General features: G+C 55.3%; 1 protein-coding gene across 2 annotated transcripts in view; it reads left to right on the top strand.

The window, feature by feature from the left end:
* The window catches only part of LOC140189267 (pecanex-like protein 3), a 122,196-nt gene extending 97,562 nt beyond the window's left edge, over nt 1–24,634 (top strand). The window contains exons 27-35 of one of the 2 annotated variants that reach the window (XM_072245961.1): nt 1,153–1,406; nt 2,936–3,166; nt 5,496–5,599; nt 10,335–10,485; nt 10,662–10,892; nt 12,432–12,706; nt 15,177–15,361; nt 17,470–17,900; nt 19,930–24,634. In XM_072245961.1, coding sequence (XP_072102062.1) covers nt 1,153–1,406; nt 2,936–3,166; nt 5,496–5,599; nt 10,335–10,485; nt 10,662–10,892; nt 12,432–12,706; nt 15,177–15,361; nt 17,470–17,900; nt 19,930–20,100 — 2,033 coding nt within the window. In that variant the 3' untranslated portion in view covers nt 20,101–24,634. The remainder of the gene's footprint in view (nt 1–1,152; nt 1,407–2,935; nt 3,167–5,495; nt 5,600–10,334; nt 10,486–10,661; nt 10,893–12,431; nt 12,707–15,176; nt 15,362–17,469; nt 17,901–19,929) is intronic. The other variant, XM_072245962.1, reaches the window with a different exon arrangement.
* Nucleotides 24,635–25,569: the final 935 nt, after the last annotated feature.

Here is a 25,569-nt window from a genome sequence, read left to right as displayed (position 1 = left end):
GATTTCCCAGGAAAACCAACATGGTTTTAGGAGAGCAAACTCCATATACCGACAGCGCCAGAGGTCGCTAGAGATGTGAGAGCAGTGCCCCGCTCCTCATCTCGATTCCCCCCCCCCCCCCCCCATCTCCTGAGTTCAGAAAGCTGAGAATTTCAACCCAGTCACGGGAACTTGAGCCCACAATCCAGTCTGACCTTCCCAGTGCCGCAGGTGAGGCAAAGCAGCGTGGACCCCTGCTTGGGACAGATCTGAAAGATCCCGTTGCCACACTTGGAGGACAGGCCCATTGATTCCTGAAATGAATGGGGGGAAGAAATACCTTGTAAATACTAAAAAAAAAAACAGAAAGCTGCTGGAAACTCTCAGGCCAGGCAATATCTGTAGCGAGGCAAGCTCAGTTAAAGTTTCTGACCCAAGGCCCCGCATCAGAATTGATGCCAACCTTTCCTCATAAGGCAACCCTCCCATTGAGGGTGTCCAGGGCTAATATTTAATCCCACAGCTAAAATTAGTGACTGGATATCACATTGTTGCAGTTTGTGGAGTCTTGGACCCTAAGACATAGGAGGTAAGACTATAAGACATAAGACAAGTCTTGCTGTGCATAAAATAGCAATCCTGCTGATGGTAGCTGTGCAGGTACGGGGGAGCCTGGGATAGGAGGACAGCAGAGAGAGACGCACAAGGGACAAGAATGTTCCTTGTTCTTAGACACGCTGGCACCTAGTTTGTTGTGAATCCCCCCCCCACCCCCACCCAGCACATTGTTTGGAATTCTTGCTCTCCCCCTGTGTTCCCTCTCTCCCCACCTCCCTGAATCTCCCTTCCGCCCTCCCGCTCTACCCCTTCGTCAATCCCTCTCTCCCACCCTCCACCCCCCTTTCCTCCCAACAGCATCCCTTTCCTATCACCCTTCACTCCCTCCTCCCTCCCTCCCACCCTCCACCTTCCCCCTCCCTCCCATTCCCCTCATCCTCCTCACCCTCCCCCTTCCCACACTCCCCGCCAGACTCTTTCTCCCTTGCTCGCTCTCTCTCTTCTCCCTCCCTCCTTCCCCCCCCCCCCCTTTGCTCTCTCACTCCTTCCCTCTGACACTCCTCTCTCTCCACCTCCCCGGCTCATCCTGACCGGTGTTTCTCCGTGTCCTACCAGGCACCTACTGTCAGCAGCGAGAGGTGGAGGCCATCACGGAGGGCGTGGAGGAGGACGAGGGCTGCTGCTGCTGCGAGCCCGGCCACCTGCCCCACATGCTGTCCTTCAACGCTGCCTTCGGTCAGCGCTGGCTTGCCTGGGAGGTCGCCGCCACCAAGTACGTCCTGGAGGGCTACAGCATCAGCGACAACAACGCGGCCTCCATGCTCCAGGTGTTCGACCTGCGCAAGATCCTCATCACCTACTACGTGAAGGTACCCCTGTAACCGCGCTACGGTCCCATCCAGGCCCTGGCAGGTCCGATTCTCGTCTCCCCTGCTGGTCTACCACGTGGTTCACCTGGAGGCCGCCCACGATGTGATTCAAACTCTGCGAGGCGACTTACAGAGCTGCCGCTAATTGAAAACCACAATGCGGGGAAAAAAAACATTGCAAGTGCTGGAAATCTGCGGGGGGGGGTGGCGGGGTGGGAACAAACAAAAATGCTAGAAACACTTAGCGGGTCAGGCAGCATTTACGGGGAGAGAAACAGAGTTGGTGTTTCCGCTCGGAGGCCCTTCTTTCTGCCTTAACTCGTAAAGTCAGCTGGCTCTTTGCAGGCATCAGTCTAGTAACAAACGAGAAAATCTGCCGACGCTGGAAATCCGAGCAACGCACACAAAATGTCGGAGGAACTCAGCAGGCCGGGCAGCATCGGTGGAGAAGAGTAAACAGTCGACGTTTCAGGCTGAGACCCTTTAGCAGGACTGTAGGGAAAAAAAGCTGAGGAGTAGATTTAGTAAGAGTAAATCTCTTAATAGCTGTTCCTTCAGTTAGTCCTGACGAAGGGTCTCGGCCCGAAACGTCGACTGTACCTCTTCCTGGAGATGCTGCCTGGCCTGCTGCATTCACCAGCAACTTTGATGTGTGTCGCTTGAGTAGATGTAAAAGGTGGGGAGGAGGGGAGAGAAGCACAAGGTGATGGGTGAAACCGGGGGGGGGGGGGAGGGGATGAAGTAAAGAGCTGGGAAGCGGATTGGTGAAAGAGACAAGGCCACGGAAGAAAGAAACGGGGGGAGGAGCACCAGAGGGAGGCGATGGGCGGGCAGGGAGGTACAGTGAGAGAGGGAAAAGGGAATGGGGAATGGTGGAGGAGGGGTGGGGGGCATTACTGGAAGTTTGAGAGCTAGTCTAGTTCATGTGGTTAGGGGCAGGGGGGAGGCTGCCGTGTTTCTCCCCTTCATAACACTTTGTTGGCAGAATTAGAAGACTATAAGATGCAGGAGCAAAGTTAGACCACTTGACCCGTTGTGTCTGCCCCACCGTTCCATCAGGGCTGAGTTATTTATTATTCCTCTCAACCCCATTCTCCTGCCTTCTCCCCGTAACCCTTGACGCCCTGACTACTCAAGAACCTATCAGCCTCCGCTTTAAATATACCCAATGACTCGGTCTGAGGCAGCGACTTCCACAGATTCGCCACCCTCTGAAGAAATCCCCCTTCATTCCTGTTCTAAAGGGTTGTCCTTGTATCCGGAGGTTGTGATCTCTGGACCTAGACTTGCCCACTATAGGAAACATCCTCTCCACATCCACTCTATCCAGGCCTTTCAGTATTTGATCGATTTCAGTGAGACCCCCCCCCCCCGCCCATTTTTCTAGAGCCTGTTTCTCTACTGTAGAGGTTCTACGTCCTGAAGACTAGTTAATCTATCATTATGCTATCTATAATTTAATGATCCCTACCAGACGTGGCCCCCCTGACCTCTCTCTGTTCTCTTCCCCCACCGCCCCCCCCCCCCAGAGCATAGTCTACTACGTGAGCCGCTCGCCAAAGCTGGAAGAATGGCTGAACAACGAGGCCATTCAGGAGGTGCTGCGGCCCTGTTCCAGTCCCGGCTACGCCGACAGCGACCCCACCTTCAACCACAACATCGATGAGGACTACGACCACCGCATGCAGGGCATCTCCTTGGCCTCCTTCTGCAACGTGTACCTGGACTGGATCCAGTACTGCGCCGGGCAGCGGGACAAGGTGGGGCCTACACGGCGGCAGGGGAGCCTCGGGCCGGAAGGCCGCCACCCGCGACAGATTGTTCGGTGGTGTGGAGATGTGGGATCCGGGGGTGTGGGGGAGGGAGATGGGGCAGCAGGGGAGGTGGAAGACCAGACACCCCCACCTTACTTCTGAGCCACGAGGAGCCCACTCAGGGTGTCCAACTTGTTACAGGTGAAAGGAGGCTGCAGTTACTACAGTCTCCCTGTCCATTCAATGAAATTTTATTCGTATACGTTCTACAGCATAGAACGATGTTGTGCCGAGTTTTTAACCTACTCTAAGATCAATGTAATCATTCTCTCCTACACAGCCCTCAATTTTTCTGTCATCCACATGCCTATCTTTCTAAAGTGTCCCTAATTTATCTAATATATTCGTACGGTCTGACACCAGTAGAGAAGCGGTTATGGGTGAACTCACAGTCCCCTGGGAAGACAACATCGATGAAGCTCATGAGCGCAAGTTAACCAAGTATGCAGAGTTAAGATTAGACAGAGGGTGGAAGGTCTCATGCTATCCATTCAAAGTAGGCTGCCGTGGGTTTATTGCGTTCATTTTCCAGAAGTGGCTGCATGACCTTGGCTTCACTAGAAGAGAGATCAAGTCAACCAGCAGGGCTGTAGCTGAGGCAGCAGAGACAGGATCATCATGGGTGTGGACCAAGTACGTCCAGAGAGGCAGATAGTCAGACAGTGTATACGTATCTTGCAAACCCTTCAGTAGTTGCATAGACACCTGAAGAGCAGACTATCTGTTGGATGGAAGTGACTAATAGAGGCAGATGCCAAGTTTTTAAGCTCACCAGTGGGAAGTGGTGCTTTAGCACTGCTGCCCCACCACCTCGAGGGAGTCTTGATCATAAGCGGGCCGAAACTCCTGAAGACAGGTGGCAGATCAACTGATGATCCCACTGGTGATAGCACAGGACAGTTAACATCTTAGTCCACGTGTATTTTTAACTCTGCCTCTATCACCACCTTTGGCAGGGCGTTCTACTTGCCCATCACTCTATGTACAAAAACAAAACTACCTCTGACATTCCCCCCCATATTTTCCTCCAAACACCTTAAAATAAAGCAGAGCACATTCACAGCCCAGTACAGACCCTTGGCCCGTAATGCTGTGCTGAGCTTTTAACCAAGTCTAACCCTTCCCTCCATTTTCCTATCGTGCACGTGCCTACGTAGGAGTTTCTTAAATGTCCCGAATATATCTGTGTCTGCCACCAACCCTGGCGGATCATTACAGTCTGTGTGTAGAAGAAGAAAAGATCTTGCCTCTGACACACCCCCCCCCCCCAATCACTTTAAAATTATGCTTCCTCGTATTAGCCATTTCCACCCTGGGGAAAAGTCTCTGGCTGTCCACTCGATCTATGTCTCATAGCATCTTGTACACCTCTATCTTCTTCGCTCCAAAGAGGAACAGCCCTAGCTCGCTCAACCCAAGCCATGCTCTCTAATCCAGGCAGCATCCTGGTATATCTCCCCTGCACCCTCTCTGAAGCTTTCACATCCTTCCTGTAATGAGGGGACCAGATCTACCTTCACACCTTTCAATGCCGTTCCTTACTGTAGAAATGTAGCTAAGAAATAAGACAACGTTGATGTTTTTGCTTTGTTTTAGGCTCTTTCCATCTTATCGTCATCTCCTTCCTCCTAACCATTTCCTTCTCTTCCTTTTTCCCCTCTTTGTATCCAACTTGTCCATCTTTGTTCCTGGCTTGTAGGTGTTAAAAGGTCTGGGGGGATTGTTGGGCATATTTATCCTACCAACCTTCGACCTTGATTTAAAGACTCTATCTGGCCTCCTCTCAATCTCCAAGAGAGTAATACTCTATTGTTACTCACCTCTGTACAAACTGCCCCCTCATCTCTGTTCCATCTTCTATTCTCAGGCTGTGCCTTCTGGTCCTAGATTCCCCCACTGTAGGAAACATGCTCTCCACACCCACCCTATCTAGGCCTTTCGATATTCAGTGAATTTCAAAAAGGTCCCCCCCTCACTGATTTCAATGAGATCCCCACTACTCTCTGGGCCATCTCTGGATGTCCAGACCTGAATATCCCACCAGGAAGATACTTGCATAATGTAAGTTTGCTGCAGGCTTGTTACCCTTGTCTGGTGGTGCGTCGTACAACATGGGAGCTGTGTAGCCTCACTTGTAGTGAGATCCAGGCCTCAAGCCGTGGGCTTGCCTGCTGCCGCAGACCGAGTGAGGAGCCGCCCGAGGCAGTGCGCTGTCTCGTTTGATGTATGGTTTGAGTGATAATTAAACTTGGCTTGATTTGTCTCCCCACTGAAGCCCGTGGAAAGTGACAGGGATTCCCGGCTCGTCGCCTTGTGTTTCGGGCTCTGCATCCTGGGCCGCAGAGCGCTGGGGACGGCCTCGCACAGCCTATCGGCCAGGTAAGGACAAGAGGCTGCCTGCTGCAGTTCTCCTCTCACCCCCCTAAAAAAAAAACCACGAACCCCGCCTGGCTGCCGCAGTGTAGGGTGAGGGAAGTGAGCCGGGACTTGGCAGGTGACAGAGTTGGGGTGAGCTGGGGGGCTGGGTAGAGAGTCATGGTTGGGTCGGGGGTGTCACAAGTAACATTCGGAGGGCCCAGGTCTTGTCCAGTTCAAAAGGAATCCGCCTGGGTCCAAAGGCCAGAAATACTCAGGTGCTCGTTTGACCAGGGGTTTTCAAGGTTCCCAACAGAGGACATCTTCCTGATCTGAGCTGCCGAATAGAGCTGTTCAGATACAGCTCCAGTGACCTTCGGTGCTGTCGCTGTGGAGTTTGCATGGGTTTTCCCCATAACTCCAACTCCCTTCCACGTCCCAAAGGGTCGGTGAGTCAGTTACCTACTCGCTGCCTGTTACGCCGCTGGCGTCGAGGGCGGCAATGAAGGTCCTCCATCTCTGGCGGCGTTCGCGGTTTTCTTCATCGTGTCAGTAGCTTCCTCTCCATTTTCCACTGTCAGTCGTGCAAGTCCCCGGTGGGGACTCGGGAACCTGTTGCTCTCAGATGTAGAAGGATTCCTCGTTGCTGTTTCCGTAACAGTTTTGTTTGACCAGTCAGGGTTGTCAGCCCTGAACTTGGAGGACCGGTGGACCACTCTTAGTCCGGCCTCTACCTTTTTGACCTGTTTGACATGAGTGACCCTACCAAGAGGCAAAGCACAAAGCCCTGACTCCAGTCAACATGGCTGTCCGGGTCACTGAGGCACGCAAGCCGCCAAGAGGACCACAACCTTGTCGTTGGGTTTGGAGGGGCGAGTCAGCTGGCCGCTGTTAAATTCCCCAAACGGGCATGCAGTGTTGGCGCCAGAGTATGTGGCGACGCTTGCGAGCTGCCCCCAGTACGTCCTTGGGCTGTGTGGGTTGTTAACGCACATGACGAATCTTACCGTACGTGAAGAGCGGAAGAATCTGAAGGGGCGCGGTGGAATCTGAGGAGGAGATGCTGAGAGTGTGAGGGAGAGCGAAGTGGGACTAGTGTAGAATCCTGAAGCAGGATCTCGGCCCGCAGCGTCGACCGTTTATTCCCCTCCACAGATGCTACCTGGCCGGCTGAGTTCCTCCAGCACTTTGTGTGTGTGTGTGTGTGTTACTCTGGATTTCCGGCCTCTGCAGAATCTCTTGTGCTTATTAGTGTAGGTGGTTAGCTAATGGCCAGCACAGACTTGCAGGGCTGAAGGGCCCATTTCAGTTGGCTCCACAGTGGCCAGTTACTAGCCAAGTAACTCCCAAAACCTCCAAACACTAATCCCTCCTCAACACACAATGTCCATATCCCTCCATCCGTGTGTCTATCTAAGCATCTGTTAAAGGCCTCTGCCTCTACCAACATACCAGGCATCCACCAAGCTTACCCGTCACATCTCCCTCGAACCTACCCCCTCTCACCTTCAACGCATGCCCTCTGGTATTAGACATTTCTACCCCGGGAAACAGATACTCCCTGTCCACTCTACCGATGCCTCTCATAACCTTGTAAACCTCTGTCAGATCTTTCTTCAGCCTCCAGAGAATTCCAAGAGAAAATATCCCAAGTTTGTCCAGCCCCTCATGATAGCACACGCTCTCTAAACCAGGCAGCATCCTAGTGAACCTCTTCTGCACCCTCTCCAAAGTCTCAACGTTCTCCCCATAGAGGGGCGACCGGAACTGGAAGCAATACTCCAGATGGGCCAGGGTCCTGCATGGTGGAACTGTGAACACTGTGCTCAGCCCGTTCAGTCCTCTCACAGATCCCCAGGGGTCGGTGAGGGGGTTGGGGTGGGGGAACTGTAGGAGCAGATGGGGAGAGAGAAAGTGTCAGGAGAAAGAGGCCCCTGTTTTTCTTCTCTCACTCTACCCTGCACTCCCTCTCTCTCCCTCCACCATCTTGCCTCATTCGCTCCCTCTCTCCCCCCACTCTCCTGCCTCCCTCTCCCCCATCATCCTGCTCACTGTGTTTCCAACCCCCAGCCAGCCTCCCCCTCCCCACCCGCCCCATGGTCCAATGGTCCAGCCTCCCCTCCCAGGGTCCGGCCTCGCTCTCAGTCCCCTCCCCTCTCCCCTCCCACGGTCCGGCCTCGCTCTCGGTCCCCTCTCCCCTCCCACAGTCCGGCCTCGCACTCGGTCCCCTCCCCTCCCAGGGTCCGGCCTTGCTCTCGGTCCCCTCCCCTCTCCCCTCCCACGGTCCGGCCTCGCTCTCGGCTGTCGGTCCCCTCCCCTCTCCCCTCTCCCCTCCCAGGGTCCGGCCTCGCACTCGGTCCCCTCCCCTCTCCCCTCCCAGGGTCCAGCCTCGCACTCGGTCCCCTCCCCTCTCCCCTGCCACGGTCTGGCCTCGCACTTGGTCCCCTCCCCTCTCCCCTCCCAGGGTCCGGCCTCGCACTCGGTCCCCTCCCCTCTCCCCTGCCAGGGTCCGGCCTCGCTCTCGGCTGTCGGTCCCCTCCCCTCTCCCCTCCCAGGGTCTGGCCTCGCACTCGGTCCCCTCCCCTCTCCCCTGCCAGGGTCCGGCCTCGCTCTCGGCTGTCGGTCCCCTCCCCTCTCCCCTCCCAGGGTCCGGCCTCGCTCTCGGCTGTCGGTCCCCTCCCCTCTTCCCTCCCAGGGTCCGGCCTCGCACTTGGTCCCCTCCCCTCTCCCCTCCCAGGGTCCGGCCTCGCTCTCGGCTGTCGGTCCCCTCCCCTCTCCCCTCCCAGGGTCCAGCCTCGCACTCGGTCCCCTCCCCTCTCCCCTGCCAGGGTCCGGCCTCGCTCTCGGCTCTCGGTCCCCTCCCCTCTCCCCTCTCCCCTCCCAGGGTCCGGCCTCGCACTCGGTCCCCTCCCCTCTCCCCTCCCAGGGTCCGGCCTCGCACTCGGTCCCCTCCCCTCTCCCCTGCCACGGTCCGGCCTCGCACTCGGTCCCCTCCCCTCTCCCCTCCCAGGGTCCGGCCTTGCACTCGGTCCCCTCCCCTCTCCCCTCCCAGGGTCCAGCCTCGCACTCGGTCCCCTCCCCTCTCCCCTGCCACGGTCTGGCCTCGCACTCGGTCCCCTCCCCTCTCCCCTCCCAGGGTCCGGCCTCGCACTCGGTCCCCTCCCCTCTCCCCTGCCAGGGTCCGGCCTCGCTCTCGGCTGTCGGTCCCCTCCCCTCTCCCCTCCCAGGGTCTGGCCTCGCACTCGGTCCCCTCCCCTCTCCCCTGCCAGGGTCCGGCCTCGCTCTCGGCTGTCGGTCCCCTCCCCTCTCCCCTCCCAGGGTCCGGCCTCGCTCTCGGCTGTCGGTCTCCTCCCCTCTTCCCTCCCAGGGTCCGGCCTCGCACTTGGTCCCCTCCCAGGGTCCGGCCTCGCTCTCGGCTGTCGGTCCCCTCCCCTCTCCCCTCCCAGGGTCCGGCCTCGCACTCGGTCCCCTCCCCTCTCCCCTGCCAGGGTCCGGCCTCGCTCTCGGCTCTCGGTCCCCTCCCCTCTCCCCTCTCCCCTCCCAGGGTCCGGCCTCGCACTCGGTCCCCTCCCCTCTCCCCTCCCAGGGTCCGGCCTCGCACTCGGTCCCCTCCCCTCTCCCCTCCCAGGGTCCGGCCTCGCACTCGGTCCCCTCCCCTCTCCCCTGCCACGGTCCGGCCTCGCACTCGGTCCCCTCCCCTCTCCCCTCCCAGGGTCCGGCCTCGCACTCGGTCCCCTCCCCTCTCCCTTGCCAGGGTCCGGCCTCGCACTTGGTCCCCTCCCACGGTCCAGCCTCGCACTCGGTCCCCTCCCCTCTCCCCTGCCAGGGTCCGGCCTCGCTCTCGGCTGTCGGTCCCCTCCCCCTCCCCTCCCAGGGTCCGGCCTCGCACTCGGTCCCCTCCCCTCTCCCCTCCCAGGGTCCGGCCTCGCACTTGGTCCCCTCCCCTCTCCCCTCCCAGGGTCCGGCCTCACTCTCGGCTGTCGGTCCCCTCCCCTCTCCCCTCCCAGGGTCCGGCCTCGCACTCGGTCCCCTCCCACGGTCCGGCCTCGCACTCGGTCCCCTCCCCTCTCCCCTGCCACGGTCCAGCCTCTCACTCGGTCCCCTCCCCTCTCCCCTCCCAGGGTCCGGCCTCGCTCTCGGCTCTTGGTCCCCTCCCCTCTCCCCTGCCAGGGTCCGGCCTCGCACTCGGTCCCCTCCCACAGTCCGGCCTCGCACTCGGTCCCCTCCCCTCTCCCCTGCCAGGGTCCGGCCTCGCACTCAGTCCCCTCCCCTCTCCCCTCCCACGGTCCGGCCTCGCACTCGGTCCCCTCCCAGGGTCCGGCCTCGCTCTCGGCTGTCGGTCCCCTCCCCTCTCCCCTCCCAGGGTCCGGCCTCGCTCTCGGCTGTCGGTCCCCTCCCCTCTCCCCTCCCAGGGTCCGGCCTCGCACTCGGTCCCCTCCCACGGTCCGGCCTCGCACTCGGTCCCCTCCCCTCTCCCCTCCCACGGTCTGGCCCCGCTCTCAGCTCTCTGTTCCCCTCCCCCTCCCCTCCCAAGGTCCAATTTCGCGCTCTGTCCCCCCCCCTCCCCTCCCACTGTCCTGCCTCGCGGTCTCTGTTACCTCCCCCCGCGGTCCTGCCTTGCATTCTCTGTCCCCCCTCCCCTCTCATGGTCCCGTCTCGCACGCTCTGTCTCTCTCTCTTCCGCTCCCCCCCCCCCACTGTCCTGCCGTCTTCCCCGTGCGTTTTAACCTCCGCCACCTTGGCCCCTCCTGTTTTGCAGCAGTCTAGAGCCGTTCCTGTACGGGCTGCACGCTCTGTTCAAGGGGGATTTCCGCATCACCTGCCCGCGGGACGAGTGGGTTTTCGTTGACATGGAGCTGCTGCAGAAGGTGGTGGCCCCGGGAGTCCGCATGTCCCTGAAGTTGCATCAGGTACCCAGCGCCATCCCACCATCGGGGCGGAGGGTCGAGGGGGGGGTGGGGGTGGTCTCTACGGTGCCGGCTGTGGGGTGAGGTTGGTGGAGGGAAGGGAATGGGCATCCGCACCTGGTTCTGACCAGCAACCCCCCCCCCCAAACAACCTCTCTCCCCCACCCCTCTCTCCTCAGGACCACTTCACATCCCCGGATGAGTACGACGACCCAGCGGTGCTGTACGAGGCCATTGCCAGCAACGAGGAGAAGATGGTGATCTCGCACGAGGGCGACCCGGCCTGGCGCAGTGCCATCCTCACCAACACGCAGTCGCTGCTGGCCCTGCGGCACGTGATGGACGACGGCAGTGACGAGTACAAGATCATCATGCTCAACAGGCGTTACCTCAGCTTCCGCGTCATCAAGGTGCCCCTCAAATACCCCTCCTCCCTGTCGCTTCTCCATTAGCCTTCGCCTGTCCCCTCAAATAGCCCTCCTTCAGCCTTCGTCCACGCCCCTCAAATACCCCTCCTTCCTGTCGCTTCTCCATTAGCCTTCGCCTGTCCCCTCAAATACCCCTCCTTCAGCGTTCGCCTGTCCCCCTCAAATACCCCTCCATCCTGTCGCTTCCTCCTTCAGCCTTCGTCCGTGCCCCTCAAATACCTCTCCTTCCTGTTGCTTCTCCTTCAGCCTCCACCTGTGACCCTCAAATACCCCTCCTTCAGCGTTTGCCTGTCCCCCTCAAATACCCCTCCATCCTGTCGCTTCCTCCTTCAGCTTTCGTCCGTGCCTCTCAAATACCTCTCCTTCCTGTCGCTTCTCCTTCAGCCTCCACCTGTGACCCTCAAATACCCCTCTTTTAGCCTTCGTCCGTGCCCCTCAAATACCCCTCCATCCTGTCGCTTCCTCCTTCAGCCTTCGTCCGTGCCTCTCAAATACCCCTCCATCCTGTCGCTTCCTCCTTTCACCTTCGCCCGTGCCCCTTAAATTCCCCTTTTCCCTATAAGTTTGCTGCCTTTCCCCATAGCTTTTGCCCCCCCCAGCCTTTTCTACACCCCTCAAATCCCCGTGCTTTTCATCCTCCCATCACCTGCCCCAGCCCACTACAACACACACAAAATGCTGGGGGAACTCAGAAGGCCAGGCAGCATCTGTGGAAAAGAGTTAAGGCCCTTGTGCGTCAAATCTACACCATAGGTACGGCATAGCCGCGTACCCTACGCCGTAGCCTGACGCGCACCTCCCCAAAAATGTAACTACGCGTCGCGGCGACGCAGACCGCAACAACTGTGATCGGTCCGCTTGGTAGCATCGCATTTCCGGTTGTTTCTGAACGATGAACCGAATCGTCCAATCTACCTGCCGACATCTGAAAATATTTGAAATGCATTTCCTCGTCTCTGCCTCTCAGTGGCCGGACAAGCACAGAAAATTCACCCTCCTTCTGCCTCGATCCGTTCAATGGTCGTACACACCATCCCCTCCGACGTCTTCTCTCTCTTCTACGTTGCAGTAATTTCAATAAAAGTAACTTCTGTTCAACATTTATTGGCTCCAGCCCCAACGTGATGCGCTCAGTTTTGTCGCCATTGTTTAAAGTACACAAAGAAACTCAACAACGATGTAGGCCACTTGCTACAGCATAGGGTACGGCGTAGAGCCTACACAGAAGTATAAATCAGCCTTAAGCAGACCAAGATCGGGCCAAGATCGTTCTTCAGGGCCCTGATGAAGGGTCTCGGCCTTAAACGTTGACCGTTTACTCTTTGCCACAGATGCTGCCTGACCTGCTGAGTTCCTCCAGGATTTTGTGTGTGTTGCTTTGGATTTCCAGCATCCGCAGATTTCCTTCCCCTTCCCATTTCCCTTCCCCGCTGACCCCTCTCAACGCCTTCGCCCCCCCCCCCACATCTTTCCCCGTCTCCTTTTGTCGCTCACTTTCCCACCATTTCTCTCCCTCTGCAGGTGAACCGGGAGTGTGTCCGCGGCCTGTGGTCGGGCCAGCAGCAGGAGCTGGTGTTCCTGCGGAACCGGAACCCGGAGCGCGGCAGCATCCAGAACGCCAAGCAGGCCCTGCGCAACATGATCAACTCCTCGTGCGACCAGCCCATCGGCTACCCCATCTACGTCTCGCCGCTCACCACCTCGTACGCCGGCCAGCACCGCCAGCTCCGCAGCATCTGGGGCGAGCCAGTCAGCCTGCGCAGCGTCTCCAGCTGGTTCATCTCCAGCTGGGAGAGGTGAGTGTTGACGCCGGGGGGAGGGCAGTTCACGTGCCGGAGAGGGACAACCGAGGCTGGCTGTTCAGCCCGTCAAGTCCATGCTGGCCTTCAGCCACACAGTGAGACTAGAACTAGGAACACCTAGCCTCCAGATTCAGGGGAGTAAAATTAGGACGGAGATGAGGAGGAATTGCTTTTACCGTTGAGTCGCGAGTCAGTGGAATTCTCTGCCCAGGGAAGCAGCTGCAGCTACCTTGTTCGTTCACAAACAAGAGAAGATCTGCAGACGCCAGAAATCCAAGCAACGCACACAAAACGCTGGAGGAACTCAGCAGGCCGGGCAGCATCTCTGGAAAAGAGTAAACAGTCGATGTTTCGGACCAGAACCCTTCAGCAGGACTGGAGAGAAAAAAGGATGAGTAGATTTAAATCTCAACCTTTGGAACCTACTCCTCATCTTTTTTTTTCCTCTCTCTCCAGTCCTGCTGAAGAGTTTTGGCCCAAAGTGTCGACTATTTACTCTTTTCCACAGATGCTGCCCGGCCTGCTGAGTTCCTCCAGCGTTTTGTGCGTGTTACCTCATCCATTTGTTGTGTTGCCATGTCATATGACGTGGTTGATCATGGTCTTTCCATGACTATAGTTGTTCTTAGCAAATTCTACAGAAGTGGTTTGCCATCGCCGCCTTCTGGGCAGTGCCTTTACAAGACGGGTGACCCTCGGCCATTATCAATACTCTTCGGAGATTGTCTGCCTGGTGTCAGTGGTCATATAACCAGGACTTGTGATGTGTACCGGCAGTTCGTAGGACCATCCACCACCTGCTCCCACAGCTTCACGTGACCCTGATCGGGGAGGCTAAGTAGGTGCTATACCTCGCCCAAGAGTGACCTGCAGGCTAGCGGAGGGAAGGAGCACCTCACACCTCCCCTGGTAGAGACGTATCTCCACCCCGCCACTCGAACCTCATTAAAAACAATGAGATATGTTTTTTTGCGTAGTAGGGGAATTAACGATTATGGGGGACGGGCAAATAGGTGGCGCTGAGCCCACAGCCAGATTAGCCGTGATCTCACTCAATGGCAAAGCAGGCTGGACGGGCCGAATGGCCAGCTCCCGCTTCTGTATCTTGTGTTCTTGTATTATGTTGGCCAGTACTGTGTGTAATTTTGGTCACCTACCAACAGGGAAGATGTAAGTAGGGTTGAAAGAGTGCAGAGAAAATTTATAAGGACGTTGCCGGGTCTGGAGGACCCGAGTTATAAGGAAAGGTTGAACAGGTTAGGACTTTATTCCTTGGAACGTAGAAGATTCAGAGGAGATTTGATAGAGGTATGCAAAATTATGAGTGGTAAATGCAAGCAGGCTTTTTCCACTGAGGTGGGGTGGGATTACAACCAGAAGTCATGGGTTAAGTGTGAAAGGGATAAAGTTTAAGGGGAACATGAGGGGAAGCTTCTTCACTCAGAGGGTGGTGAGAGGGTGGAACGAGCGGCCAGCACAAGTGGTGCATGCGAGCTCGATTTCAACGTTTTAGAGAAGTTTGGATAGGTATATTGGGGGAGGCGGGTGGCATGGAGTGTTTTGGTCCTGGTTCAGGTCAATGGGAGTGGTTTTTGCATGGACTTGATGGGCCAAAGGGCCTGTTTCTGTGCTGTACTTCTCTACGACTGAGTATCTTCCTCCCAAGATTGAAGTGTTGTATACTTGAGGGCCCGCGTTTGAGTTGAGGGGGAGTAAGTTCGAAAGAGACGTGTGGGGCAAGGCCGGTGTCTGGAATGTGCTGCCTGGAGTGGTGATGAGGGACCCATGAATGTGCAGAGAATGAAAGGATGTGGATATTCTGTAGGCAGAAGGGATTAGTTAGGCATTTGATTCTAGTTTAATGAGTTTGGTGCAACATTGTGGGTCAAAGGGCCTGTTTCTGTGATGTATTCTACGTTTGGAGGTGAGGGGCCACCTGGTACTGTAGTGACTGAAATTCAGAACGGGAGGTTCCTTTGTTACTCAGACCAAACATCAGATTGGGGAAGAAACGCGATCTAAGTGACTTTAATTGTGGAATGATGGCCGGTGCCAGATGGGGTGGTTGGAGTATCTCAGAATCTGCTGACCTCCTGGGATTTTCGCACACAACAGCCTCCAGAGTTTACAGAGAACGGTGTGAAAATCAAAGAAATGTCCAACGAGCGGAGGGTCTGTAGTCGAAAGTGTGCACCTTGTTAATGAGAGAGGTCGGAGGGGACTGGTTCAAGCTGACAGGAAGGCGACAGTAACTCAGATAACCACCCGTTACAACAGTGGTGTGCAGAAGGGCATCTCTGAATGCACAACCCGTCAAACCTTGAAGAGGATGGGCTACAGCAGCAGAAGACGTTGGTTTAACTAGTAGTGATTACCTAACAAAGTGGCCGCTCAGTACATGTTACACTGTCCGTGAGACAAATGAAGCTGATCTTGCCTTTCTCGCTGTGTGTTTCCCCACCAGGCTGCAGAAGGGCTGCGGGGCGGGCTGTAACAGCGGGGGCAACGTCGAGGACTCCGACTGCGGAGGGGGCTCCTCGTCCGTCAGCAACAACCCAACAGTGCACGTGACCCACAGCAGCACCTCGCAGAGCGGGCTGGGGGCTTCAAACCCCCAGGGTCCCGTCACCACCAGCCAGCCTCAGTCAGGTGAGTCCTCCCTCCCCCCCCCCCCCCCACCTCACCGGCTGGGCAGGAGACCTCCTCCCGTGCGATCTCACCCACCTCCTGCCGTGCCATAAACCAGATGACCACCCCCACCCTTCAGCCCTGTGTCCCCAGCCACTCATTAATGTCCGTAAACCCATCCGCAGCCTTGTGCTTCCAGCCCTTCAGTGGCCAAGATCTCTCTGCACCTCGCGGTGTCTGGCCCCCCCCCCCATCACTCTGCTACTCGCGGCCGTGGCCGAGCTCTGGGATCCCCTTCCCTCGCCTCCCCTCTCTCGGGTCTTGGTGATTATCGATCCCTGGGCTCTTTCAGGAGATCAGGAATGAATGAGAAACTTCGATTCATTGATTCTTCACGGCTGTTCATTTTAAAGTTTAAACAAAGATGCAGAGAATTTGAAACTTAAGTGAGGAGCCCAGTAGCAAAGCGGAGATTCAATAAAAGCTGGCACCTTTGGAAAAATCTATCACCCTAATACACAAGATAACAGCAATTCCTTAGATAGGAATAAACCAATCAACGGTTGTACAATCCTAGCAAGTGGGTTATATGCTAATACTTCACCTCCCCGCCACCCAATTATTTTTATATACCTCTATCAAATCTCTCCTCGTTCTCCTGCACTCCAGGGAATAAAATCCAAACCAATTTAACTGTTCCCTGTAACTCAGGTGCTTCAGTCCTGTCAATATCCTTGTAACTTCTTTTCTGAATTTTTTTCAATCTTATTGATGACTTTTCTCTAGGTAGGTGATCAGAACTTGCCACCCTTTGTGTTTTTAAAAGAAGAATGTAGTTGTCCCCCCCCAAGTCTCTATTAAATCTCTCCCCTGCCGCCTTAATCCTGTGCCGTCCACCTCTTGATTCCCCAGCGCCAGGGTGAAGACTGTGCATTCACCCTTCGACCCTCACGGTTTTATACACCTCTGCCAGATCACCCCTCACACGAAGTCCCGGCCTGCCCAGGTTCTCGCTCCGCTGTGACACGATCCGTCAAGTCTCGTCAATCCTTTCTGCGTTCCTTCCAGTTCAGTCCAAGTTCAGAGTCAATTTATTATCAAAGGACGCGTATGAACCTCGAGATTCATTTTCTTGCGGGCATACTCAGTAAATCCAAGGACCGTGATAGAATCAATGAAGGTCTGCGCCAAGCGGACGGACAAACGACCACTGTGCGAAGGACAGCAAACTGCAAATACAAAAGAATAATGAGTAAATAAGCAACAAATATCGAGAACGTGAGGTGAAGAGTCCCAGAAAGTAGCCTGCGGGAGCAGTTCGGTGATGGGGCGAGTGAAGTTATCCCCTCTGCTTCAGGAGCCTGTTGGGTGAGGGGTAATAACTGTTCCTGTGGGTCCTAAGGCTTCCTGGTGGCAGCAGCAAGAAGACAGCATGGCGCGAATGGTGGGGGTCTTTGACGATGGACGCTGCTTTCCTATGGTGGGGAGGGCTTGACCCGTTATCGACCGGACTACATCCACGACTTTTTCGTAGGCTTTCCCACTCAAGGGCGTTGGTGCTTCCATACCAGGCCGTGGTGCAACTAGTCAATATAGTCTCCACCACACGTCTCTAGAAGTTTGCCAAAGTTTTAGATATCATGCCGAATCTTTGCCAACTTCTAAGGAAGTAGAGGCGTTGCTGTGCTTTCTTCGTAACAGCGCTGGCGTGCCGGACCAGCAGGACAGGTCTGCTGAAGTAGCACTGAGGAGTTGCTGACCCTCTCCGTTAATGGTCGTCAGAGCATCGACAATAACTTCAGAACGGCCAGAACTGAGCATGTTACTCCAGGTGCCGCCACACCATTGTCTCGTACAACCACCTGCCCCCTGTCCTCGATGCCCCGGCTGGTGAAGGGCAGCATGCCAAATGCCTTCCCCACCTCTCCGCCTCCCTGTGATGCCACTCCCGCAGCACCCTGTGCCGTCACACCGAGGTCCCTTTGGCCCAGCGTGTCCGTGCTGTCCCTGGTGCCGTTCTACATGAAACCTGCAGTCCCCGTGTTCGTCTGGGTGCCGAGTTGTTCGTCGGGTGCAGGGGCCGCGTTGCGGCAGAGGGGGCAATCACTGACGCTCTTTTCCGTCCGCAGGGAGTGACGCGGGTCCCCAGCTGGGTCCTCCCTGGGCCACCAGGCAGCTCTCGCTGGCGCCCCCGACGGAGCTCCGGCGGGAAGGCGGCCCCCTACAGCGGACCTCCTCCGCCCAGGGCCTGCAGGCCCACCGGCTCTCCTCCAGCCAGCTCTCCTTCGCCAGCTCCCTGGCGGCGCAGGCCGAGCGCTTCGGGCTGGATGGCGCGGGGCCAGGCCGGCTCCTCCACCGGGGAGGCCTCTCCTCCTCCTCCGCCGCCGCCGCCACCACCTCCTCCTCCTCCTCGTCCGCCGCCAACCTCCCCGGCGACGGGCCCCCTGGCAAGTGGAGCCTGCCCGTGCGGAGGGGGGCCAGCGGCTCCTTCGCCAGCGACTGGGACACGGGCTGCGGGGCCCTGGGCACGCCGGCCAGAGGAAGCCTACCCAGAACCCAGGTAGGCCCCCGCCGGGACGGAACAGGGCACTGGGTGGGGCAGGGCAGCAGGTGATGCTTGCTCACCAGCGGCGGGCGGGGGAAGAGTGGGGAGAGGGGAAAGAGTCTCGTTCCTTGCTGGGGGACCGCCACTGTACAAACGCAAGCAACTGAGTAGAGATGAGGCCATTTGCCCCCTCAATCTGCGCCCTTTCTGTATGACCACAGCCTCATCTGTATTGGCCTCACCTTCCCTGTAGTCCTCAGTCCCCTGTTCATAAATATTTTAAAAAATTACACCGCAAATACTTCTGACGATCCAGCCTTTACTGGGGTGGAGGATTCCACATGCTCCCCTCTACAAGGGAATCCCTGACCCACCAATTCTCGAACCAAAGGTCGGGGAGTCACCAGCAAATTGTATCGCACAGCAAGTGGAAGGCAGGCAGTTGCCATGAGGTGAGCTAATGTTACGTACAGACTTTCCGAGTTTGGAATGGAGCCTCTTAATCCAATCGAGTTTCGCCCCACCACCATCGACACATCCCTCCAGCTGCTCCCTCTCTTCTGTTTATCCAGCTCCATCCTGTGGAACTTGGGAAAGAACTTCCCGCCACGATCGTGCTCCCCCCACCCTCTACCCCACTTCACTTGGGGAGGCACAGTGTCAGAGGTGCTACCTCCCAACTTCGACAACTTGGGTTGTAACGGGAGGTTATTTGCGTTACTGTCGCCTTCCTGTCAGCCTGAACCAGTCTCCTGATCTCTCCGATCTCTCTCAATTACAAGTTATTTTCACCCTCAAAACTGCTGCTCACTGGATGCTTTTTGTTTCTCGCACCGTTCTCTGTAAACTCTCAAGACCGTTGTGCGTGAAAATCCCAGGAGATCAGCGCTCTCTGAGATACTCTAACCACCCTATCTGGCACCAACCATTATTCCACATTCAAAGTCACTGAACACGAGGAAAATCTGCAGATGCTGGAAATTCAGGCAACACACATCAAAGTTGCTGGTGAACGCAGCAGGCCAGGCAGCATCTCTAGGAAGAGGTACGGTTGACGTTTCGGGCCGAGACCCTTCGTCAGGACTAACTGAAAGAAGAGCTAGTAAGGGATTTGAGAGGGTGAGGGTGAGAGCTGGACAGTTGATTGGCAAAAGGGATATGAGAGGAACATGGGACAGGAGGCCTTCAACCTGGGTAGCCTCCAACCTGATGGCATGAACATTGACTTCTCTAACTTCCGCTAATGCTCCACCTCCCCCTCATACCCTATCCGTTATTTATTTATATACACACATTCTTTCTCTCTCTCTCCTTTTTCTCCCTCTGTCCCTCTGACTATACCCCTTGCCCATCCTCTGGGTTTTTTCCCCCTCCCCCTTTTCTTTCTCCCCGGAGCTCCTGTCCCATGATCCTCTCATATCCCTTTTGCCAATCACCTGTCCAGCTCTTGGCTCCATCCCTCCCCCTCCTGTCTTCTCCTATCATTTTGGATCTTCCTCTTCCCCTCCTAGTTTCAAATCTCTTACTAGCTCTTCTTTCGGTTAGTCCTGATGAAGGGTCTCGGCCCGAAAACGTCTTCCTAAAGATGCCGCCTGGCCTGCTGCGTTCACCAGCAACTTTTACATGTGTTGCACAGTCACCAAGATCACATTTCTTTCCCATTCTGATGTTTGGTCTGAACAACAACTGAACCTTGTGACCAGGTTAGCATGCTTTTGTGCATTGAGTTGCTGCCACATGATTGGCTGATTGGTATTTACATTAATAAGCAGCTGTACCTAATAAATTGGCCACTGAGAGTATATGGCAAGTAAAGTTGTTCTTCGATTGCCTCTCCCTCTGCCTCCTCCAGATCTCTTCACATATCCAATAATCCTTCTCAAGTCGGCTCCTTTCATGCCCGGACGTTGCAGCCTAAACTTGTTCAGTCCTACAAGTTCCCACCTCTGTGTGAATATCCGTTATTACTGAACCTAGGTATCCGCAGGGTCTCCGAATAATTCCAGCCCCTCTACCTCTTTCTGCTCCTCCCCTCCCCCCACAGGCGCCGTGCGACCTCAGCCAAGTCCCCGAATCGGACGGCTCCTCGCCGCGGTCGGAGCAGGAGCTGGCGGACCTGGCGCCCCAGGTGGGGGTCCCCGAGCTGAGGGAGTGGGAGCCGAAGAAAGAGCCGGAGGCCGTGGCAGTACAGTCGCTGCTGGACCACCAGTTCTGACCGAGCGGAGGTGCCGTTGACTCCCGGATTCTCGAGCTCCGATCCCGCATCTCCCTCCCTCTCTTTCCTCGGTCCCTTTTGTGCCTTGCACTTGTGAGAAATCTTTAAATTAAAGATGCGACTGCGTGCGTGCTGAGGACCTCTGATGGTGCCCGCCGGGGGGGCCATCCACGGCGGGATTTTGCCCACGAGCCAGTGCTGACCAGAACTCCCCTGTCCAGGATCCTCCCCACCCACCCACCGCTGTAGCTTGGGCTGGTTTCCAAGCCCTGAACCCCCTCCGCCGTGTTGCCCCACCCCTGCCACAGAGCCTGAACTGGCTGGGCACAACCCCCGAGCTACGCCAACGTGGAGGGCCCTCCTCGCTTCGTGCTTTCCTCTGCTTCTGGATGCCGAGCTCGCTCCACGCAGTGGAGGACCAGTGACAGCAAGGCAGGGGAGTGGGTGGCCGGTCTTTCGATCCGACCTAACTTTGGCCCCTTTCACGAAATCCCTCAAGCCTCCCAGCGTCTTGGGCTTGCTAAGCCCGAAGGCCTTGAGTCCCAGCGGTCGTCCCTATCAATGCCTCCTGGTGAAGGGGCTGAGCTCCTGGGCATCAGCAGGGCTCCCTTCCAGGCCCGACTTGGCTGATCCCGTGTCCGAGTAGTCTCCTGGTGAACGAGTGGTGGGCTCCAGTGAGACGCAGCCTTTCCCCGCTCTGCTCCCGAGTGAGTCGGCGCGCGGTCGTCTGAGCCCCCCCAAGGCGCCCCACCCGTTGGAGACGTAGCTCCCAGGAGTTGTGGGGGGGGGGGGGAACCCAGAATCCAGCAAGGAATGAACGGGTACCCCCATCACCGAGATCAGTGCAAACCAGCGAGTTGAATCCTTCAGACGGATCACCGCCCTCCCCTCCATCCCCCCTTCCCCGGGGTCATCTAAAAATGCCCCTTGCATCAGGGTGATGGCTTCAGTGATCCCACCCGAGCCTGGTAATCTGCGCCCCCCCCCCCCCCGCCGGAAGAGTGACGGTGGACTGGCATTCAGCTGCGGCTCCTGCGGAGGATCCCGGACAGCGTCTCCACGTTGTGGGCCGGAAGAGGCGAGGAGGAGGAGCCTCCTAGTCTGATGGTGCCCTTCCGGCACCCCAACCAGACCGATCACCACCAGGCACCCCTGGTCAACTGCAGAGTCCTGCACCTTAACCAACGTTCTAGTTGGGAACTGGCGACAAATTTGTTTTTTTTTAATATAATATATGTACTTCGGTTTTGAATGAACTTTCTTAACAAGAGAATTGAGCTTTAAAAAAAAATGTTTCTGTTTCTAATTTAAAAGTTGTTGATCTCTGAAATCAGCTGGCATATGATTGCATCGGAATTATCAGCCTTCCCTCCCACTCCTCCACGAGTTTTGTTTTTGCATTTGCAGCAGGTATATTCTCCAGCACAGGCCCTGGCAGTAGCGGAAACTCTAGTAAAGTATTAAATTTGTGTGAGGGGAGGGCCACGGGTGGGTGGGGGAAAATAAAACCTAATTATCTAAGGTACACCTTTGCACGCCATTTTGTTTCGTGGCGTCTCTTGGCCATCTTGGTGTTTGCATTCTAGGTTGCATCTCGAATGTTGATCTTGAAACGGGGTACAGTTCTAGCAGGAAATCGTGGTGCTGTTTCAGTGGAGCACCTGGGTTTAAATTAAAAAGCATTTGAAATTCCTGTGCGGGTTTACACGTCTGCTTCTGTAGGCCAATAATTCCCCTGTGATTTTTTTTCTCTCTATGTCACATCGCAGTTCAGGCTTTTGGCCACCAGGCGGTGCTGCAGGGTACTTTTCAGAAGCCTCTCTCCCTCTTTTGTGTGGGGGGAGAGGGTGTGGTGTGTTCGCATCATGGTTGTTTGCTATATATTATTGCTATTTCAGGCATAGTTAGTATTGGGCGTTATCCCTTGCCCTCTCACTGCCCTGGTACACATTTCCAACAGGTCTGACCCATTAACTGCCAAGCCCTTCTGTTTTAAAAAAAAGCAGCCAGAGGAGAAATGGAAATTTGCTTGAGTCAACTGTGGACAAAATCCACTTTTGCAGACTTTCTTTTGCTTCCCCCCCTCCCCCCCCGGCAAAAGACTCCCCAAAAACAATAGAGCACAGAAGATGCTGTGTAGCTCCTTGGAAGAGTGATCCAATTAATTGGCCTGCTCTTTTTCCCCAATTCCCTGCTCGATCAAAATTTACACGGGGCTCTCTCGTGGTTTCACCCTACACATAAAGTTGAGTAAACTCCAAACTAAACCACCTTAAACATGCAGTTTCTGTTCTTTTCAATCAAATCGGGTTTAATTATGCACAGATACAGATGGATGAGACAGCATTGCCCTAGGGCCAAGGTGTAAAACGTTCAAAAACAGCGAGCAAACATTCAAAAATTGCGTGTAACATAACTGAAAATATCAGCTGGAAGCTGGCGCACGGGGAATTTAGACTGTGCTCCTGCCTGCAGGTGTGTTGGACAGAGCCTAATCCGTACCATGCCTGCCTTCAGTCTGCCTTGACAGGATAGTGTAGAGGGAGCTTCACTCTGTGTCTAACCAGCACTGTCTCTGCCTGGGGTGTGTGTGATGTGATAGTGTAGAGTGAAAGCCCTTCGACACCAGACTGTGCCAAATGCAGTCTGGTAACCTGCGCTCTTTCCTGGCACTGCCCAACCCCTTGTGTACTCCAGTAAACTGGCATCAGATTAGTAGGGCATCCCACTATAAGTGGCTTTAGTGTTAGCACCCATTCAGCATGAGGCCAAGCACACAACAGGATTTCAGAGTTCCACTGGCCCCCTTGCAATTTACTGATTATTTCCTGTTTTCTTTCTCTACCCCCCTCACCCACCTTCCCTTCTCCCCTCCCTGCCCTACTGCCACCTGTAGTCAGCCCGTATTCCCTCAGTTGTCACAGCGTTCCCTGGCCTACCCATCTCCATCTAAAAGTGACCAGGAGTGCTAGACCACCACCATTGTGATTTCTGAAACAGCAAATACCCCACTCGGACTACAGTACCGTACCCCCTCTACGTCCCCATCCTCCACCCCCTTGAAGTCTAAATCAAACCTGCCGGATTTCTTGAGAAGTCCGCATGTTCCTACCTCTTCCCACCCCCCCCCCCACCCATTGTGTAAATATTTTCTTTAATCTCGCCCCACGTGTAAACTAAGGTTAACATTACACAATCCTATGTCAACAGTCACACTGCAGTTCTGAACTCCGGCCACTAGGTGGTGCATTTTTTTTAAAAAAAAATTCAACCAGGTCAACAGGGACATTAACCAAGGGGAACATTGCTGCACATGTTCTGACATTTCAGTATCCAAACTCTAAATTATTAATGAATAATTATTCTAATGTGAAAATCTGACGCACACTTCCACTCTCACCGCACACAGAGTTGCATTTGTAAGTTGTACACTGCAGGTCAGTGATTATCCTTCATGTACAACCCCAGCCGCCAGCGTATGCCCCCCGATGCGCACTCCCCTCTCGTATTCGCTACCTGCAGCTCGTCCCAGCCAGGAGGGGGATAGGCGAATGTGTTAGCCTTGGCAGGTTGCTGGCAAATTCAGCGGCTCTTTGGTATCAGAGAGTCATGGCCTCTGGCGTCCAGTTGGAGAGAGGGGAACAGGGGTTAGCAGCTGGCCCTTTGCCACCCCGTGGCCCATCCGGTGAGCACCACTGATGGGTAATTGGAATCCTGCGCCCCTGTGCCGAGACTGTCACCCCGTGAGGCAGTCCCACCTCCTCCCCTGGGGTCTGCAGTCCGTCCCCACCACACTACATAGTAGGGAGGTGCTGGAGTCCCTCCGCGCCCTACACTCCTGGGGTGGTAGTGGGGAGATGTCATCTCACTCCCTTCCCTGCGGCAGACTCGACTGCAGGGTAGATCTGCCTCTGCAGAAGAGAGCGTGAGGAGGAGCTGATCAGTAGGGCCTGCCACCCTCTCGCTGTGCCCCCTCCTCGTCCAGTGCCACCACCGCCGCCGAGGAGATGAGACAACTTCTTTATAACACTATCTACCCCTTCAGGCTGCCACCGCCCGAGTGGGGGTGGGCTTTGGCCCACCGGCCCAATCTGCAAATGACTTTGGCTCCTCGCCGTGACTGTCAGGCATACCACCCACTTGCAAGCCCTCGTGGGAGATAAGGGGAGGAGCCGAGGCCAGAGGAGAGAAAGGGTGCTGTCCCTGTCCCGGTGTACGGAGAGTACCTTTGGGACAATCCCTGAAGATGCAGACAATCTTTTTTTGTAATCAGTGTACAGTCTTGGCAGGGCTTGGTTTGATCACCTAGCTACTGGTTTTATTTATATCCCAATGAGCTTCTGTCTCATTTCTCTTTTTGATTTGTAGAAATTGAAATACAAACTTCTGTAAATAACTTTGGAAGGGAAAAAAATATCGTCCTGTAAACTTTGAAATGGCGACTTGTTTTATACAGCATTGTTAAGAGAGCTTGTACACTATCAGGAATTGTTCAAACTGTATTGTAATAAAAGGTTATTTCTAAATTTTAGAAGCTGTTCTCTGTGTCTTGAATTCTGCACACGGTGCCGAGAAAGCGTGCCTCTTCTTGCAGGGTTAGATAGAACATAGAACAGTGTAGCACAGGGACAGTCCCTTGGAAAGTTCAAAATAAATTTTGTTATCAAAGTACATATACGTCACCACATACGACCGTGAGATTGATTTTCCTGTGGGCAAATTCTGCAAATCTATAGAATAGTAACTCTAAACAGGATCAATGAAAGATCGACCAGAGTGCAGAAGACAACAAACTCTGCAAATGCGAATATAAATAAATAGCAATAAATAACGGGAACATGAGGTAGTGTCCTTAAAGTGAGATCTTTGGTTGTGGGAACATCTCAATGAATGGGCAAGTGAGTGTAGTTACCCCCTTTTGTTCAAGAGCTTCTTGATCCTGGCGGTGTGAGTCCTGAGGCTCTTGTACCTTCTGCCTGATGGCAGCAGCGAGAAGAGAGCATGGCCTGGGTGGTGGAGATCTCTGATGAAGGATGTTGCTTTTCTACAACAGCCTTTCAAGTAGATGTGCTCCTTGGTTGGGAGGCCTTTCCCCGTGGCCTAAATCCACTACCTTCCGTAGGATTTTCCATTCAAAAGCATTGGTGATCCCACACCAGGCCGCGAGGCAGCCAGTCAATACGTTCCACTGCACACCTAGAGAAGTTTGTCAAAGTTTTAGCTGTCACGCCAAATCTCCGCAGGAAGCAGAGGTGCTGCTGTGCTTTCTTCGCAATTGCATTTACGTGCTGGGCCCGGGATGGGTCCTCTGAACTAGTAGCACCAGGAGTTTGAAGTTGCTGACCCTCTCCACCGCTGGTCCTCCCGTGAGGACTGGCTCTTGGACCTCTGGTTTCCCTCTCCTGGAGTCTACATTGGTTCACAATGTGCCAAACCAGCTAAAAAGAAACAAAAACTAATCACTCCTAC

Source organism: Mobula birostris, chromosome 28 (assembly GCF_030028105.1).
Source record: "Mobula birostris isolate sMobBir1 chromosome 28, sMobBir1.hap1, whole genome shotgun sequence".
In the NCBI taxonomy this organism is placed as follows: domain Eukaryota; kingdom Metazoa; phylum Chordata; class Chondrichthyes; order Myliobatiformes; family Myliobatidae; genus Mobula; species Mobula birostris.
Note: the sequence above shows the minus strand (reverse complement) of the source record. Positions and strands in the feature narration are given on the sequence as shown.